This window comes from Delphinus delphis, chromosome 19 (genome assembly GCF_949987515.2).
Source record: "Delphinus delphis chromosome 19, mDelDel1.2, whole genome shotgun sequence".
In the NCBI taxonomy this organism is placed as follows: Eukaryota; Metazoa; Chordata; class Mammalia; order Artiodactyla; family Delphinidae; genus Delphinus; species Delphinus delphis.
Genome location: NC_082701.1, coordinates 46,726,352 through 46,741,636, shown reverse-complemented (window position 1 = coordinate 46,741,636; position 15,285 = coordinate 46,726,352). Strand labels below are relative to the sequence as shown.

Below are 15,285 nucleotides of genomic sequence, written 5' to 3'. Positions count from 1 at the left end.
ACACATAATCTAGACACTGAACAACGTATTGTTCTTAATGTCCATTGCCATCTGGGGTCCCAAGACCTTTTCAGAGGGTACATAAGTTGAAAACTATTTTCATCATAATAAACAAGCTTTTGTCCTTCTCACTCTCATTCATTCAATACAATGAAAAACTGGCTGAAGGACTAATAAAACTATACTATTACCACTTATGAATGTCTACTGGATGAAAAATCAGTAATAGAAATCACAGCAGTTCCACTTTCTAATAATAAAGCAACTTGTTGAATTAAAGAACAAGATACATCATGAAGACTGAGTTCATATCTCTTCCGCAGAATTCTACTTTTGCCTTATGAATGGATGAATGGATAGATGTGGCTGGACTGGCTGCTTTGCTTGTGTTCATCTCCTATCAGTACCAACCAATCATCTAGTAAGATCTTCTTTCACGTGAATGCTTGACGACAAACACAGACTATGCTGAAATATCCCAAGTGTTGAATCACTTACAAAACTCATGGTTTATCCTGAAACAGCTGTGTTGACATTTGCACTGATGGTGCAAAGCAGTGGTAGGTAAAACTACTGGTGCCTTAGCCAAGTTACTATAGTAGTAGTCACTGTATTCTTCACTGCCCTGAACACACTGGGGAGGGGAGTTTCACTAAAAAAAAAAAAAAAGAAAAGAAAAGAAACTTGAAGAAATAAAATTATTACATTAAATCGTAACCTTGAGGACAAAAAAATTTTAATATTCTATGCAACCATACAGAAAGTATGCCAAAGTGCTTCTGCTGAAGTATGGCTGCGGCCTTGAGGAAAAGCACTGCTACAACTGTTCGAGCTGCAAGTTGAACCGGCCGTTTTTTCCTCACGGAACGTCATTTTAACTTGAAAGGGCAAACGACAAACTGTGGTTATTCAGACTTGGGAATTTAGTGGATATCTTCTCAAAAATAAAGTGAGACAATTAACTGTATTTGTTGCCAATGATAAAAGAGTTTTCTAATGAAAATCAGGACTTTTGAAAACTTGTATTCACCAGCTTCCTAATACTTACTGACTTTTCTTAATTAAATCAGTAATGATGTTAATAAGCATGAATTTTTGTCATATAACAAAATATATCAACATTTGGAAGATCTGTAAAATGCAATGAACCGATATTTTCCAAATGACCGAAACATGGCGTTACAGATAATGCATAGGTAGAAGATCTATTCAAAATGGAAGACCGGCCAAATCTACATTCCAACTAACGTTTAAGAAACTACCATTTGGTGAGTTTTGATACAGTGTTAAAGGAAACCTGATTTTCTATTCAAAACACTTCTGACACCAAATGTGTGGGTTTTCCACATGAAACAATTCTCTGCAGACACCAACTGGGCGTCTCACAAGTCAACTTAATTTTGACACTAACTACCCAGAATTAGAGTAGACCCCACAGGTTAAGGGCTCAGTCCCACAAGACTGTCCAAGTGTCCACTTCATACACTAATCTCAAGTAGTGGGTCCCCAGGTGACCCAGTTTACACTTGTTTGACTTGGCTACAAATTGTGGGGACTTCCTGGGAGTCCCTCACAGAACTCAGGGAAACACTTTACTTAGTATTACTGGTATATTATAAGAGATAGTTAAAAGGATACAAATGAAAATCAGATGGAGAGGCACATAAGACAAGGTCTGGATGCCCAAGCACAGGAGATTCTGTTCCTGTGGAGTCTGGGGGTGTGCCCCCTCCCAGCATGGAGATGTGTTCACCAAACTAGAAGCCCTCTGCATTTTGTTGTTTAGGGATTTTTCTGAAGGCCTCATTACATAGGCATGATTGATTAAATTGTTGGCTATTGGTGATTAGCTCAATCTCCAGCCTCTATCCTGTGGGGTGAGGTGTAGAGCAGAAAGTTCCAACCCTTTAATCACATGATTGGTTCCTGGCAATCAACCCCTACCCTGAAGCTACCCTGGAGCCCACCAAGAGTTACCTCATTAAACCTCAGGTATGGCTGAAAGGGGCTTATCGTAAATAACAAAAAAAGCTCCTCCCACCCTATCACTCAGGAAATTCCAAGGGTTTCAGGAGTTCTGTGTACCAAAAACTGGACAAAGACCAAACATATATTTCTTATTATGTTACAAGGATCAGCGAAGAAGCCTGAAAAAGGCTATTAAAATACTCCTCCTTTTTCCAACTACATATTTGAAGCCAGATTTCCTCCATATAGTTCGACCAAAAAAACCATATATCCATATACTGAACGCAGGAGCTGGTATGAAAATCTAGCTGTCACGTCTTCTAGTAAGCCAGATATTAAAGCAATGTGCAAAAATGTAAAACAATGTCACTTTTCTATTTGTTTTGAACTATATAACGGTTTTTCCTAAAACATGTTATTTATGTTAACAGATGAGTTTATTGCTATTTTAAATGAATAAATATTTTTCAAATATCTGTTATAATTTCAAATATGGTAAGGGAGATATAACCCACAAAAACAAAAGCTTTGGGGGGGGCATTCAGTGACTGTTTACAAATGAAAGGTATTCTAAAATCAAAACATTTGAGAGCCACTGTTTTGGACCAAACATTTGTGTCCTGACGCCACCTCCCAATTCATATGTTGACGTTCTAACCCTCAGTGTGAGAGTATCAAGAGATGGGGTCTTTCGAGGCCACTACTTTCAGATGAGGTCATGAGGGTGGAGCCACCATAATGAGATTACTGTCCTTATGAAAAGAGGGACTTCCCTGGCAGTCCAGTGGTTGAGACTCTGCGCTTCCACTTCAGGGGGCACGGCTCGATCCCTGGTCACGCAACTAAGATCTTGAATGCCACGAAGTGCAGCCAGAAAAAAAAAAAGAGAGGAAGAGACACCAGAACTCACTCTCTCCCGACACAAAGAAGAGGTCATGTGAGCACAGTGAGATGGCAGCTGCAAGCCAGGAAGACAGCCCTCACCCAGAACTAAATCTGCTGGTGCCTTGATGGATTTCTCAGCCTCTAGAATTGTGAGAAATAAATCTGCTGTTTACATCACCTAGTCTATGGTATTTTGTTATAGTAGTCCAAGCTAGGATGTGTTGCCTTAAAACAATCATTAAAACATAAAGCATCGCTAATAAGCCAACAGTGGAAATAAATTTTAATCATAAAAAATACTCAAATAATCCAAAAGTCGGGAAAAGTTAAAAAATAGAAAAAGAATAGATGGGACAAATAAAAAAACAAGCAGCAAAAGGAAAACTTAAACCCAAACTTGTAATTATATTAAGTGGAAATGGTTCAAGTACTCCAATTAAATGGAAGAAATTATTGCAATGAATAAGAAAGACCCAGCTATTTGCTTTGTACAAGAAACGCACTTCAAATATAAAAAGGCAAATTAAAAATAAAATACTGGAAAAAGATGTATCATTAAAAGCAGGCAAAGTAGACTTCAGGACAAGGAATATTACCCGGGATAAAAAAGGACATTTCATAATAATAGGGTTGATTCCTAAAGGAGACACAATGGGGACTTCCCTGGCGGTCCAGTGGTTAAGACTCCGCACTTCCACTGCAGGGGGCATGGGTTCAATCCCCAGTCAGGGAACTAAGATCCACATGCTGCACAGCACGGCCAAAAAAAAAAAAAAAGACACAATGATAAATGTGGTCACCTAACCACAGGGTTTCAAAATACACCAAGGAAAAACTGACAAAATGAAAAGGAGAAATAGACAAATCCACTATTATAATTGGTGGTTTCAACATTCTTCTCTCAGTAATTGACAGGGCAAATAGACCAAAAAATATAGAATTAAGAATATAGAAAACTTAAACTATCAGTAAACTTGACCTAATTAGATCATCTAACAACTGCAAAATACACATTCTTTTAAGTGTACCTGGAACATTTTCATCAAGATAGTGCATATACTGGGCAGTAAAACAAATCTCAATAAATGTTGAAAAGTTGAATTCATACAGAGTACGTTATTTGACCACACTACAATTAAACTAGAAATTAATAACAATATGATATCTAGAAAATCTCCAAATACTTGGAAGTTAAACAACAACCTTCTAAATAAACCATCTGTTGAAGAAGAAATCACAAGAGAAATTAGAAAGTTATTAACAGAATGAAAATTAAAATACAATCTGTCTAAATTTGTGGGATGTACCTAGAGCAATGCTTAGAAGGGAAAATACAGCTTTAAAAGCTCCCATCAGAGAAGAAAAAAGCTCCCAAGTCAATTATCTAAGATTCCACCAAAAGGAGCCAGAAAAAGAATAAATTAAATCCAAGTACACAGGAGGAAAGAAATAATAAAAGAGCAAAAATCAATGAAATAGAAAATTGATAAATAATAGGAAAAACACAATTGAACCAAAAGCTGGTTCTTTGAAAAGATCAATAAAATTGATAAACTTCTAGCTAGTCTGGTCAAGAAAAAGAAGACACACATTCTCAATACCAGGAATGAAAAAGGCATCACTATAAATCATACATATATAAAATTTTATATATATTTATATAATAAGGGAATATCAGGAAATTTATGAAACAACTTAGATTAAATGGATAAGTCCCTTAAAAAAACCCACAAATTATCAAAACTACATAAAAATACAGAAAATCTAGATAATTCTACATCTATTAAAGAAATTAAATTTATAATTTAAAATATTCCAAAAGAGAAAACTCTAGGTCCAGATGGCTTTACTGGTAAATTCTATCTAACACTGAATGACAAAAAACACCAATCCTGCATAAATTATTTCAGGAGATAGAAGAGAACACTTTACAATTCATTGTATGATGCTAGCTTTACTCTGATAGAAAAAACACAGTCATTGTAAGAAAGAAAAATTACAGATCTATATATCACTCATCAATAAAGATGTAAAAATCCTCAACAAAATATCAGTAAATCAACTATAGCACTATATAAAATGTATATAATATGTCATGACTATGTGAGGTTTATTCCAAGAAGGCAAGGTTTACTCAACATTCAAAAATCTATTATTGGGCTTCCCTGGTGGCACAGTGGTTGAGAGTCCGCCTGCCGATGCGGGGGACGCAGGTTCGTGCCCCGGTCCGGGAGGATCCCGCATGCCGCAGAGCGGCTGGGCCCATGAGCCATGGCCGCTGAGCCTGCGCGTCCGGAGCCTGTGCTCCGCAGCGGGAGAGGCCCACGTACCGAAAAAAAAAAAAAAAATCTATTATTGTAGTCTGTCACATTAACAGAATAAACAAGAAAAACCACAACCATCTCAATAGATGCAGAAAAAGCATTTGACAAAATTCACCATTTATTCATTATAAAAAGTCTCAGCAAATTAGGAATAGAAGATAGGGTTAAACTGATAGCAGGCATCTACCAAAAAATCTCATTACCAATCACACTTAATGGCAAAAGACTGAATGACTTCCCCTAAGATCAGGAACAAGGCAAGGATATAACTCTCATCACTTTTATTAAATATGGCAGTAGAGCTCCTAACTAATGCAACAAGACGAGAAAAAGAAATAAGGGCATAGGGACTTCCCTGGTGGTCCAGTGGGTAAGATTCTGAGCTCCCATTGAAGGGGGCCCGGGTTTGATCCCTGGTCGGGGAACTAGATCCCACCTGCATGCCACAACTAAGAGCCCACATGCCGCAACTAAGAGTCCACGTACCACAACGAAGATTCCATGTGCCACAACTAAGACCTGGCACAGCCTAAATAAATAAATAGATAAATAAATTTTTTTTTAAATATATTTTAGGGCTTCCCTGGTGGCGCAGTGGTTGAGAGGCCGCCTGCCGATGCAGGGGACACGGGTTCGCTCCCCGGTCCGGAAAGATCCCACATGCCGCGGAGCAGGTAGGCCCATGAGCCATGGCCGCTGAGCCTGCACGTCCAGAGACTGTGCTCCGCAACAGGAGAGGCCACAACAGTGAGAAGCCCGCGTACGGCAAAAAAAAAAAAAAAAAAAAATATATATATATATATATATATGTATATTTTTAAAAAGAAATAAAGGCATAAAGATTGAAAAGTAAATAATAAAACTGTCTTTATGTGCAGATAGTCATGTACGTAGAAAATCCTAAGGCATCTACAAAAAGCTACTAAGTCAATTTACCGAGTTTTCAGGATACAAGGTTAATATGCAAAAATCAACTGTATTTTTATATACTGCCAATTAACAACTGGAAAATGAAATTTTTAAAAATACCATTTTAATATCATTAAAAAAACCTAAGTCTAACAATACATATGCAAGATTTGCATACTGAAAACTACAAAACCCTGAGAGAAATTAAAGAAAACCTAAGTAAATGAGAGATATAGCATGTCCATGGTTTGAAAGATTCAATGTCTGTAAGAAGCCAACTGATCCCAAATTGATCTATAAATGTAATGTACTATCAATCAAAATCCCATCAGGCTTTACTAGAAATTGACAAGCTGATTCTAAAATATATATGAAAATATAGAGAACCTAGATTCAGTAAAACAATTTTGAAAAAGAATGAAGCTGGAGAATTTATACTACCCAATTTCAAGACTTACTATATAACTACAGTTATGAAGACAATGTGTTACTGGTGTAAGTACTGACATATAGAGCAATTGCAGAATAGGCATTCTAGATATAGACCCACATATATATAAATTTTATCAAAGGTGACAACACAATTCAATGGAACATTATAGTCTTTATAACAAATGGGGCTGAAACACTGAATATCTGCAATGGAAAGAATGATCTATACACCATACATAAAAAGGTAAACTTGAAATGGATTACAGACCTGAATATAAACTAAAACTATAAAACTTCTAGAAGAAAACACAGGACAAAAGATTTGTAACCTTGAGGGAGACAAAGATTTTTGTGGACAGAAAAATACAATTCAGAAAAGGAAAAACAAAACAAAAAAAACCCAACTGAACATGAAAATTTAAAACTGCTCTTTTAAAAAAACACCATTGAGGGGCTTCCCTGGTGGTGCAGTGGTTGAGAGTCCGCCTGCCGATGCAGGGGATACAGGTTCATGCCCCGGTCTGGGAAGATCCCACATGCCGCGGAGCGGCTAGGCCCGTGAGCCATGGACGCTGAGCCTGTGCGTCCGGAGCCTGTTGCTCCACAACGGGAGAGGCCACAACAGTGAGAGGCCCGCATACCGCAAAAAAAAAAAAATACACCATTGAGTTTCCCTGGTGGCCTGGTGGTTAAGAATCTGCCTGCCAATGCAGGGGACACGGGTTAGAGCCCTGGTCCGGGAAGATCCCACATGCCGCGGAGCAACTAAGCCCGTGCACCACAATTACTGAGCCTGTGCTCTAGAGCCCGCGAGCCACAACTACTGAGCCCATGTGCCACAACTGCTGAAGCCTGCGCACCTAGAGCCTGTGCTCTGCAACAAGAGAAGCCACTGTGATGAGAAGCCCGCGCACCACAACGAAGAGTAGCCCCCGCTCGCCGCAGCTAGAGAAAGCCAGTGTGCAGCAACGAAGACCCAACGCAGCTGAAAATAAATAAATAAAATTTATTTTTAAAAAAAAACAGCATTAAAAGAATGAAAATCCTCAGATTGGGAGAAAATATATATAATGCTTTTATCTAACAAAAGACGTGTCCTGATTAAATAAAGAATTCTTACAACTAACTAATAAGAACACGTCCCAATTTTTTAAACAGGCAAAAGATATGAACATACACTTCACAAAAGAAGGAATACAAACAGCCAATAAGCACATGAAAAGATGCTCAAGATCATTAGTCATCAGCAAAACACAAATTAAAATCACAGTGAGACACCACTCCACATTCACTAGAATAGGTAAACCTAAAAAGACTGACAACACTTAGTGTTCGTGAGGAAATGGAGCAAACAGAATTCTCATAAACACTATGGAAATAGTTTAGCAATTTCTTATAAAGTTAAATGTTCAGTTATCACATGACCCAGCAACTGCACTCCCCAATATTTATCTCAGAGGAATTAAAATATATTTCCATAAGAAGACTTGTACATAAAAGTTCATAACATCTTCATTCATAATAGCCAAAAAGGAAAATAACCCAAATGTTCAACAGGTAAATAAATAATTGTGTTTATTCATACCATGGAACACTACTGGGCAATAAAAAGGTGCGAACTACTGAAACAACGTGGATAAATCTCAAAAATCATTTTGCTGAAAGAAAGAAGCCAGACACAAAGGGTACATATTATTTGATTCCATTTATATGAAGTTTTAGAACAGTCAAAACTAACCTGTAGTGATAGAAACCAGAACCCAAAACAGTGGTTGCCTAGGGTAGGGGCAGGGGATGGGAAAGGAGCAGATTGGGGTGGTGTATACATTTGTCAAAACTCATCAAACTGCATATAGTTTGATGCATTATTGCATATAGTTTGATGTATTACAGACTGATATAGTTTGTAAACAATACGTATTATAGTTTTTGTCATACATAAATCAAACTGAACTTCAGTAAAGGGGTTTTTTTTTTTTTTTTAAAGGAACAGAACTGGGGGAAGGGACAGGTCAGTAATTTCATCAAGCACCTTTCTGTTTTATTTGATTCTAAAACCAAATACATGTAGTACCTTATCATTCTTTTTAATTTGTGTCATCATAAATAGTGAATATAAGACTTACTCTTCTGGGACATAGCATGATATATACACTTAAGACAGAACTGACTTAAATTTTCCAAATTAACATTGCTAATAAAAATACAAAGCAACAGTGGTGATCATTTTGTAATGTACAGAAATATCAAATTACTATGTTGTGCACCAAGAACTTACACAGTATTGTAAGCCAATTATACTTCAAAAACAAACAAACAAATGAACAAACTTATAGAAAAAAGAGATCAGATTTGTGGTTACCAGAGGCAGGAAGTAGAGGGAGGAGGAACCGGACAAACGTGGTCAAAAGGTACAAATTTCCAGTTATAAGATAAATAAGTACCAGGGATGTAACATACAACATGATTAATATAATTAACAATGCTATATATGAAATATAATTAACAATGTTATATATGAAAGTTATTAAGAGAGTAAATCCTAAGAGTTCTCATCACAAGGAAAAAAATACTTTTTTCTTTTTATTTTGTATCTATATGAGGTGATGGACATTCACTAAATTTACTGTGGTAATTGTTTCATGATGTATGTAAGTCAAATCATTATGCTGTACACCTTAAACTTATACAGTGTTGTATGTCAATTATATCTCAATAAAACTGGAAGGAATAAAATACAAAACAACAGAATGGAATGGTTCAGAGCACACGTTCAAATCCTCACCTCATGCACAAATTATTTAACTTCTCTGGACTTCAATTACTTCATCTGTAAGATGGGGTTAATGATAAAAATCTACTTTACAGGGTTACTGTAACTACTGACTATAATAAAGTATCTGGCACATTGGAAAAGATCAAAAGTATTCATTCCCTTCCCCTTTCCTTGTATTACCTAATTACTCAAGATACAAATGCTATTAGTTCTATTTACCACAATAGTTCCACGCAAAATCTCTTATTTTATGTTCGCTCTTGCCGAAAATGCACTATTTGTGTGTTAGTGCTTACCCTTTGGGGTCTATGCCTTTTGAACTAAAATGATATTACCTGCTTTAGCTGATAAACAAACTTGACAAAGGTACTCTACACTCCATCACCACAAACACACACACACACAAATTTTCCTTATCATTTATGAACAAAACCTAAGTAATACTTCACCTAACACTGGAAATATGTTTCCTAAATTTTGAATATGGCAAAAACTAACTCATCATTTTTTTTTTTTTTTTGCGGTACGCGGGCCTCTCACTGTTGTGGCCTCTACCGTCGCGGAGCACAGGCTCCGGACGCGCAGGCTCAGCAGCCATGGCTCACGGGACCAGCCGCTCCGCGGCACGTGGGATCTTCCCAGACCGGGGCACGAACCCGCGTCCCCTGCACCGGCAGGCGAACTCTCAACCACTGCGCCACCAGGGAAGCCCCATCAAATTATTTGAAAAATACCAGTCACTTTCCTTGAAAGTGAAGAACAATTCCTAATTTGTCTTAAAGATGCAAGGTAGCAGCTATAAAGTAAACAAGGACTACAATTTGCAATCACTTCTCAGGGTTATTTCTAATTTATTAAAATATTCACTCAACTCTGCCAACTGTTCTTCCCCATCCATCTCTGTCCCTTTCTTTTCCCTGCCTCACGCGCAATTAGCAAACATTTATTGGGCACCTAAAACTTGCCAGTAGTCCTTCCGGTACTGGGGAGACTATGTTGAGCAAAAAACCAGACATAATTTCAGGCCTCAAAGAATTTACAATCCAGTGGAGGGAGACAGAAAGTAACTGATATGAATCAAATAAACAACATATAAATGTAAGATCACATCTGTGATTATTAATAATAGGTAACATACAATGACCATTTATTATGCATCAGGCATGGACTGAGCACTTTAAATTAATAGCTCATTTAATCGTCCCACTAACCTTAGGCAATAGGTACTAGGTATGATTAACCTCATTTGACAGAAGAGGAAAGGCAGAGTTTAATATCGTGAACAAACAGGAATTAGGGGCTGAAAATAAAGGGATTTAGCCTAGCAAGGGGAGTCAAGGAAGGCTTCTCTGAGGAAGTAACTGAGCAGAGACTTGAAGGTTACGTTAGTCAGCAAGGGGAGAATGAGGAACCACCCAGGCAGTAGGAACAGGTTAAAGAATGTTCAAAGCCCCTGTGGAAGGCAGGAGTATGAAATATACCCGGATTTAAATTAAAAAAAAAAAAAAGGAAAGGCTTGAAAGGAGGAAAGAACTGGTGGGAATATGCTATGATGGGAATGGCAAGAGGAGAGTTATGCTGGGTAGAAGTGAGAAGGCCAGGCAGAAACAATGGTGCCAGTGTGGATGGAGAAAAGTAGATGCATTTAAGAGATATATGTGGAGGTAAAACACACCAGACTTGGGGAGGGACTGGACATCCAGGGTGACGGAATGTGTAGCAAGAATGATTCCACAATTTCTGGCTGTTGTAACTTAATGAATAATGGTGCCATTCATCCAGACAGGGAACGGTAGAGGCCCAAATTTAGAAAGATAATGGATTTGCTTTGGGACATGTTGAATTTAAAATGTTTTTGAGATATCAAGTACGCATCTGATAGAGGTTTGTCTTTCAGAGTAAAGGTGGCTCCGGACACAGATATTTGTGAGCAACTGACATACAGATGGTAATTTGTCTCGGGAGAAGAGTCAACAAAAATTTACAGAGAGATCTCCAGACGGGGAAAGACAAGCCAAGCTGAGCCACAGAAACCGAAAGAAGAGAGTGTTACCAAAAGAAAGCGATGATCAATAGTCAAACGCTGCTAAAAACTCGGGTAAATGTAACTCTCAAAAGTGTCTGTTGGATTTAACGACCTGGAGGCACCGCTGACTTTAGCCAGGGTTACTTCTATAGTGATCAGGGGAGTGACTGATTGGAGTCTGTTGAAGGGTTAATGGGAGGCGAGAAAAAGAAAGAACTGAAAACTGACAACTCTAGGAAAGTTAGGCTGTGGATGGGGGAAGGGGAGGAGAAAGAGAGTGGCTGCGGGAGAGAGATGGGTGAAAATCAACAGTTTATTTTGTTTCATTTCCTTAAGCAGGAAAAACATGAGCGTGTTTAAAAGACGATGGGAAAAATGCTTTGAGGAGTGATGACTCTAGGGAGTCACCCGGCGGTTCCTCCCCGGCCCCCGCTGTCTCCTCCTCCCGTGTTCTCTCCCCCTTCTCCACCCCGCACAGCCCCAAGGCCCACAGCCACCCCGGCCCGCGCCCGGCTCCGAGGCGTCTCCTCACCGCAATGGCCCCCTCGCTCAGGTGGCCCACCATGGTTCCGCCGCAACAACTACTGAGCTCCGACACCCCTGCAGCCCTGGCTCTACTCCAGGGAACCCGCGCGCTCCAAAGCGATTGGCCAGAGGACCTCCGTGCACCGCGAAGACCTCCCGACGTGCGCAGGGCACGGGGGCGGGTTTAGGAGCCGAGCAGCCACCTCATTGGTCGAGGCACGGCGGGCGGCCCACGTGACTCACCGGAGCCCAGGTCCGGGGCCTAGTCGCTGGATTGCGGGGCCTGGGGGCGGGGCGCGGAACTACGGAGCGCGCGAAGCGTGATGCGCGAAGCGTGACGCGGAGGCAGCGAAGGTCGCAGAGTGGAGGAGTTCCGGCAGCTTTCCGAGAGTCCCAACTCGGCCTTTGGTGGGCAGACACTGATTGGTAGCCCAGAGGAGTGGTAGAGCTGTTGCCCTAGTAACTCTGCTACTAGATGTAGTCAAAGTATTGACTTGCTTCCTTCAGCAGCCCAGAGCTGAGCTCCCGCAGGTTCCAGACCCTGAGCTTGGCAGAGTGGGGAATCTCTCAAGGTAAATAAGACCTGGTCCCTACCCTCAGAGGAGAGCACAGTCTGTCGAGGGAATTTCTGCTGTGAGGAGCACTAACTCAAGATAGACATGGTTTGGGCCCCAGGAGAGACAGTGTGCTGCTATCACAGGTGGAAAAATCAGGGAAGGCTTCCCAGAGGAGGTACCATTTGAACTGGGTCTTGAAGAATGTTGGGAAATTTGCCAGGTGGACTCCAAGTGAGGGTAGGGCCAATGAATAGTCTTTGTAAAACCTAGGGAGATGAGTAACCTGGCAAGCTGGGGATAGCTTTGAGTAGCTAGATAGTAGGATACAGAGGAAAAAGTGAGACTTGAGCATTAGAAAGTAAGCCAAGAGTCAAATAATGAAGGATTTGTACTGGGCTTCCCTAAATGCTAGGAGGAGCATTGATGAATTGAAGGCGGAGTACTGACATCTGTCTCAGTGTGGAAGATGGACTGAATTTGGAATGGGGAAGTGGGGGGGTCTAAGGGCGTGGAGACTAGTTATGACACTCCAGAAAGAATGCCAGACAGGAAATGGTGCGGGCTTGAACTAAAGGAGTGACCTGGGGATTGAAAAGAAAATACTGAACTGGGTAAGAGTTCTGATTCATCATTATATAACCAGTACCTAGTATGATGCCTGGAACAAAGTAAGCTTTCAATAAATATTTCTGAATGAAGGGATGTTGAGTGAATTGGAGTGAGAAACAATAGATGCTTCCTCAGCATGTAAACAACTATAGGAAGAGACCACAAGAATTGATTTTGTTGCTTCATGCATGCTTGAATGAAATCTTGACTTTCTAGAATTGTGCATTTGTAGAAATCCGAATTCCCTATTTTCTTATTCATTTTTTAGATTTAAAGTAGCATGGATCTGCCCGTGGATGAGTGGAAATCATACGTACTTCAGAAGTGGTCTTTGCTCCCCAAGTCCATCCAGGTTACAATTTCTACAGCAGAGACTTTAAGCGATATCTTTCTTCACTCATCTTCGCTTCTTCAGTAAGTGAGTGGAAGCTTTAACCAGGGAAATTTTGATGCGGAAAACGTTGTCTTTTGTGATTTGCTCTCAAATTACATCTCTTTTTTTTTTAATATAAATTTATTTATTTATTTATTTTCTTCGTTGGGTATTAGTTGCTGCACCCAGGCTTTCTTTAGTTGCGTCGAGTGGGGGTTACTCTTCCTTGCAGTGCGCGGGCTTCTCATTGCAGTGGCTTCTCCTGTTGTGGGGCACGGGCTCTAGGTGCGCAGGCTTCAGTAGTTGCAGCACATGGGCTCATTAGTTGTGGCACACGGGCCCTAGAGCGCAGGCTCAGTAGTTATGGCACACAGGCTTAGTTGCTCCGTGGCATGTGGGATCTTCCCAGACCAGGGCTCGAACCCGTGTCCCCTGTGTTGGCATGTGGGTTCTTGTGCCAGCCACTGTGCTAAGTGCTTAGTAAACAAAAAATACATCATTTAAAAAAAGATAGACAAAGATCCTTACCTTTGAGGAGCTTAATTGTAGCAAGGAAGGACAGATAATAAACATAAATAAGTTAAAATATATAGTATGTTAAAGGTGAGAAATACAGTAGAAAAAAAGGAAAAATTGAACAGGGTAGCGGAAGTAGGCAGTGCCAGGAGCGAGAGTACAGACTGTAGTATTAAGTAGTATAATCAGATATGCCTCATTGAAAGAGTGAAAGTGGAGCAAAGTCTTGGAGATACAGGAGTTAACAAAGTAGCTATCTGAGAGAAGAGCATTCCAGGCAGAGATCCTAAGGTGGGAGCGTGTCTGGCATGTTTAAGCAACAGCAAGTTGGATGAACAGCTAGTGGTGGATGGACAGAGTAAGCCAGAGGGAGAGTGGTAGGAAATACCATCAGAGAGGTAATGGGACATGCATGGGAGTTGGGGAAGAGCAGGTGGCACAAATCGAGTTGACCCTTTCTTAGTGCCTTATCTTTTTACCCTGAGTAGGAAGTTATTGTGGGGTGTAGTAGGCAGAATTCTAAAGATGCTCCCCCTGCCCCCACGCCAGCATTCTGGTCCCCTGGTTACTCAATCCTGGTCCCCTGGTTACTCAATCTAACATTAACCTAGGCACTGCTGGGAAGGGATTTGGCTGATGTAATGAAAATCCCAAGCCCCCTGACTTTGAGATATAATTACTGGGTGGGTGTAACCCAATCAGACCAGACCTTTAAAAGCAGAGAGTTCTTCCCAGCTGGTAGCAGAAAGGGAAATCAGAGAGATTCAAAGCATGAGGTGTGAATGCGATTTGGCTGACTTTGAAGGTGGAGCTACATGACTCATGACAAGGAATGCAGGAAGCTTCTAGAAACTGAGAGTGCTTCCTGGCTAACAGCCAGCAAGGAAATGGGGACCTCAGACCTATAATTGCAAGGAACTGGCTTCTGTCGGTTCTAAACTCAACATCCTGGATGAGTTTAGATATAGATTCTTTCCCAGATCGTCTCTATAAGAGGTCACCTTGATTTCAGCCTTGTGAGACCCTAAGCAGAGAGCCCAGGTAAGCCCACCTGGACTTCTGATCTACAGAACTGAGGATAATAAATGGGTATTGTTTTAACCTGCTGAATGTGTGGTAGTTGTTACACAACGATAGAAAACTAATTCACAGGGTTTTGAGATACGAGTGATACGATCTGATTATATTTTAAACAGATGTCTGCACACATCAACCCACAGGGTAAATCCATGCCACTGCCTGTTTTTGTGTGGCCATCAGCTAAGAATGGTTTTTACAGATAAATATTCGTAGTCGATTTGATGATTGGGAACATTGGCTTTGAACTCCAGTTTAGCAAAATGGTATCCATTTTTTAAAAAATTTTTTCATTCTTCTCATGAGTA

At 40.2% G+C, this 15,285-nt stretch overlaps 2 protein-coding genes across 3 annotated transcripts in view; one reads left to right on the top strand and one right to left on the bottom strand.

Annotated features, from left to right (window-relative positions):
* The window catches only part of RPA1 (replication protein A1), a 53,324-nt gene extending 41,338 nt beyond the window's left edge, over positions 1–11,986 (bottom strand). The window contains exon 1 of the mRNA XM_059998659.1: positions 11,853–11,986. Coding sequence (XP_059854642.1) covers positions 11,853–11,885 — 33 coding nt within the window. The 5' untranslated portion in view covers positions 11,886–11,986. The remainder of the gene's footprint in view (positions 1–11,852) is intronic.
* Positions 11,987–12,213: 227 nt separating this feature from the next.
* The window catches only part of SMYD4 (SET and MYND domain containing 4), a 38,896-nt gene continuing 35,824 nt past the window's right edge, over positions 12,214–15,285 (top strand). The window contains exons 1-3 of one of the 2 annotated variants that reach the window (XM_059996402.1): positions 12,214–12,253; positions 12,353–12,417; positions 13,280–13,425. In XM_059996402.1, the coding sequence (XP_059852385.1) occupies positions 13,292–13,425 (134 nt within the window). In that variant the 5' untranslated portion in view covers positions 12,214–12,253; positions 12,353–12,417; positions 13,280–13,291. Of the gene's footprint in view, positions 12,254–12,352; positions 12,418–13,279; positions 13,430–15,285 lie in introns of those variants that run through there. The other variant, XM_059996403.1, reaches the window with a different exon arrangement.